Source organism: Sphaeroforma arctica (assembly GCF_001186125.1).
Source record: "Sphaeroforma arctica JP610 unplaced genomic scaffold supercont1.61, whole genome shotgun sequence".
NCBI lineage: Eukaryota > Ichthyosporea > Ichthyophonida > Sphaeroforma > Sphaeroforma arctica.
Genome location: NW_014040497.1, coordinates 176143 through 180395, shown reverse-complemented (window position 1 = coordinate 180395; position 4253 = coordinate 176143). Strand labels below are relative to the sequence as shown.

The window sequence follows — 4253 nt, the reverse complement described above, 5'->3', positions numbered from 1 at the left end:
AGACTTTCACGAGCGTAGGACACATTTATACGTTAACAGAATGTACACTCAATGTACATTTTTCTTTTCGTTAAATCGTATTAGAGTGGCATTAACGAAGTATAGTCTTATCTTTCTTCATTACTATAACTTGGCCCTCGTTGTGAATAGGCTATATATACCGTGATACGTTATACAAAATCAGATCTACAAACTGACAACAAGCTCGATCGTCGTGTCTGTGCCCGGTAGCAATGAAGATGCAGCCAAAACCAATGGAGGGCTATCGACGGAGATGCGCGAGCACAGTTTACCTACCATCGCTCCCTGACTCTGGCATCCCTGTTCGGTATCCGTGGCCGGATGGTTGTCTATCGTTGCGTATAGTGTATTGTTGAAGTTGATGTAGCTGCTCAACACCTTTTCTGCTCTGAGCAGGTTGCGATCTGTGCTGGCCAAGGTGTCTTTCTGTGTGATGAGTACCTTCATTCCACAGCTTACTGGCTGATAACGTCTGCATCAGATATTAGAGTTTGGGCTTTGAAATAGCTCCCGGGGATCCAATGCAACATTCAGTAGTTCAACATGCGGCTCTCGCAATTGGACTAAGATACAAGTTCATACACAAGGAATTGGACCGTCAAATATACCTTGCTGGATTCCTACTGTCCTACAACCTTTAAGTGACGTACAACGTCGCATTAATAACAAAACAAGTGGTGGAATATTGTCGAAGTCTTGAGCAAACCCCCTGACTTGCAACTCAGGTACCTTTGGGCAGTAGACTTCGCAAGGTAGTAAGCATTCTGATATCTCCAATAATTGAGTGTCAGTATTCAATTTTTAGAGGATGGCTTAGAAGAAGCCACCAAAATGATCTTTTCAAAGCAAATGGGTGCAAACGTATTACAACAGAGTCACATTAAACAAATTCACCAGTGTGGTACAAAAAGGTATCTGTGCCTCAAAACTTACCTTGTTTCATCGTCGTAGTGTTCTATTGCGCCATCAAACGGCAGAATATCTTCAAATTTGGTAAGTGTTGAAAACGCCTGCAAAATGAAAGGAGCAATATCCATTAGAGATTGAACTCGATCACTATATCATGTCGTCCTTGAAGTACATCTGAATTGTGAACTATATCTATACTGCTACTGTACCCAACTCATGTCAGTGCCGATGCCTTGCGTTCACTTGCAATATAACAGCAGTCCGTACAAAGATCGAGATTGCACTGTTGCAACAACAACAAAAATCAACCCTGTCCACAATACCTTGTAATTCGCAAGGATCACATGCTCACCGCCGAATCCTCTCATCTGCATGGCGATCTGAGAGCGCCAATCCAACGGTGCGATTTCCCAGCCATCTACAGGAGGGGTAGGTAGAAGCAGGCTAGTTAATATGCAACTCTCAAGAGTAAACTTGTTTTGTCTAGCATCGAATAGGACAGTGTGCCAGTGCCTGGGGATCCAGGTGCAAAATTATCCTGGCCAAGCGGGCAGGTAAGACCTTGTTTGTATCGAATATTCTTTTGCTTATCTGGTAAACCTGTGTGTATATTTTTAAAACGCACGCCATTTTCACCACTCCTGCAACTTACAATATGAATCCTTGATCTCTGCTCTACGCATCTCACCTTCACTGTCTATACTGGGTCTTGACTATATACTCCCGAACTCAAACACGGCTATGTGGACAAACCTGGCATAATGGCACCATCCGCCACTGTACAATCCCAGTCTGTGGCATTCCTCTCATCTACGGGGTCGTCTTGGATTGAAGCGTACTTGTAGCCCCCAATCACTACATAGTTTTCTATCTCCCAGTCGACCACAATGGTTTCACTGCGCTTTGGACATTCGAATGGGAGCTGTGTGTGGTCCAGCACAACACACTTACCCATCAGGGACACTACTGTCGGCTCTTGACGACGTGCCCTGCCACCCGGAAGATGATAAAATGAGCCAATCAAAGCGGATATATGAGTATAAACCGATAGGGTTTCATGTAGAAGATGAAAATGATCATTAGGCGTAGCTGTGTGAAATAGAAGTACATGTGGGTTTGGTGTGCAATATCTAAATGGTAAAGGCGAGTATATAAACCGTAGCGATAAACTGGCCACGCCATTGCAAGAGATTTGACAAAATGTAGTACGGTCGAAACTTCGGCAGAAGGTCGGATAGATACCCAGAAGTATTATAGCTGTGCACATACTAGAAATACCGCAGGTGTGAACACCAGGGCATGGATGCATAACCATGGGATCACAACTCGACAGGCCGTTGTGCGCTAAAACGCTCGCACTTTGTAACACAACGCACTCGCGTGATTTACATGTACTGTATCCGCGAATGTACATACACACATGTGTGTACGCCTTACTGCATATACGCACAGGTCCAGCACACTAATTGAATGCTGTCAAGAAAGAATAGTGTCAAGGAGTCTAATACATTACTATTATATATCAATACCTTGCGTTAACCCCCGAAGCCTCTCGACGTGCCCCCCCCACAGACGCGGTGACAGATTCTGTCTCTCTTGCTGCTGGTAGAAAGGTGGGATTGTCAGTATGTCATGATGCCTGAACAATTTGTGACTGAATCTACAGATGTTATCAGCTACGTGACAATAGTAACAAAACCCGTACGATGGATTTAGTCAATGATCATAACTGTGACTGAGCGAAACCGCATGTCCAGATATCGCCCGGCACGGACCTACATACTACGGTATTTAGTTATACTGCATTGTCGAGACTGGTTGAACTTAAAGGCGCGCACTCTGGAAGCGTCGACCTGACTTTCTCGTGTCTTCATTTGTACAAACTATTCCGTGCCCAGAACTAGCTATGCACTTCAGGACGGATTGTTCTCGATTTTTACCATCGGCAAGAATAGTAGTCATACCTGCAACAGTAGTAGTGGCTGTAGATTCGTCTGTCCCCGCATCACTACTCGTAGTGGGCGCAACACTATCAGTCGCAACCGCCTCTATACCGGCCGTGCCTGTACCAGTCTCAGCATTGGTGTAGGAGGACGTATAGTTCTCATACGCTGCTCGTACACTACTGGACAATGCTGTTTCATCACGGGCGCCCGCAGCTGTGGTAGCGGCAACGTAAGTAGCCGTATAAGACTCATACGCTGCACGCGCGCTACTAGCAAATGCTGCTTCGTCAAGTAAACTTGCCGTCTCGGAATCAGCAAGGTAGGTAGACATATAAGCCTCATACGCTGCGCGCGCGTTACTAGAGAAATCCACAGGATCAGTCGCAGCTGTCGAGCCGATCGATACATCTTCAAGAATACACAGAGGTGAGTTGACGTTAGGATAAATAGACTTGTATGCTATACACAGCGGGCATAGGAAAGCTCTTCTTCATATATCCGTATACATCGGAAGGACAAGCTTTAAAGCAATATTTACGAAATCCACTACAAATCGGAACTGAAATCCATTCTTGTACCTGCAGGTGAAGCCCCGGGTGATGGAAGGGGTGTTTCACACGCCACTTGGATAGTGAAGTCCGATACCAAGTAGATTTCACTCGGCTGTGCGGCGTCCATGGACATGTACGCTGTGTCTGGAAGCTCATAACAAGCTTTATCTTCAAGTGGGAATGCACCACTTTGTATCAGATTGCACTCCACCACCTCAAAGCCAATGTCCATACAGAGATCTGTGGAGCAAATTGAAAGAGTAGGATTTGCGTTAAAGGGAGACAAAGTCAAGATATCGAGGATATAAACAAATCAGCAGAGGAGTTTACAAAGATACCTGCACCGATAGAATAGAGCTAAGAAGCTATGCACAGATCTGAGCAACGATCGTGTCGTCAAAACCGCCTATGACTATACCGGATATAATTAATTAGGTAAAATTGAGCGTAATCTTTTGCAATCAAGTGTATGTTAACAGATATCTAGATAGAAGGAAGTACAAACTAGTCATTACCTATATATTTGTATACACATCAAAGATTAAAATCTATAATTTGTCTTTTCGTGTTCATTAGCACGCATGTGTATAAACTTAATATGAACACGCATATGTTATAGAATTTACATTAATCGATGAGTAGCTATCTCCTTTGACTTTCCCCATGAAAAAAACCTAGTGGTTCGTTTATACATCTATAGCATGTAATAGAAACGTTATACTCAACAAAAATGCATAAAACTTCCCTATTGTTTGGTATATAATATTGGCGATCCAAGTGCAAATGAACTGCAAAAATTCAACAGCATTGCAGATAGCACGGTGAA

General features: G+C 43.9%; 2 protein-coding genes across 2 annotated transcripts; both read right to left on the bottom strand.

The window, feature by feature from the left end:
* Nucleotides 1-297: 297 nt before the first annotated feature.
* SARC_01530 (hypothetical protein) lies at nucleotides 298-468 on the bottom strand (the record flags this gene model as incomplete). The annotated part of the gene is made up of 1 exon (XM_014304764.1): nucleotides 298-468. A coding segment is annotated over one exon (171 nt), but the record flags the coding sequence as incomplete, so codon positions are not given.
* A 482-nt stretch (nucleotides 469-950) lies between these two features.
* Nucleotides 951-3659, bottom strand: SARC_01529 (hypothetical protein; the record flags this gene model as incomplete). The annotated part of the gene is made up of 6 exons (XM_014304763.1): nucleotides 951-1031; nucleotides 1254-1348; nucleotides 1684-1919; nucleotides 2460-2532; nucleotides 2895-3284; nucleotides 3455-3659. The coding sequence occupies 6 exons, from the start codon at nucleotides 3657-3659 to the stop codon at nucleotides 951-953; spliced, it is 1080 nt and encodes a 359-aa protein (XP_014160238.1).
* Between the last annotated feature and the right edge of the window lie 594 nt (nucleotides 3660-4253).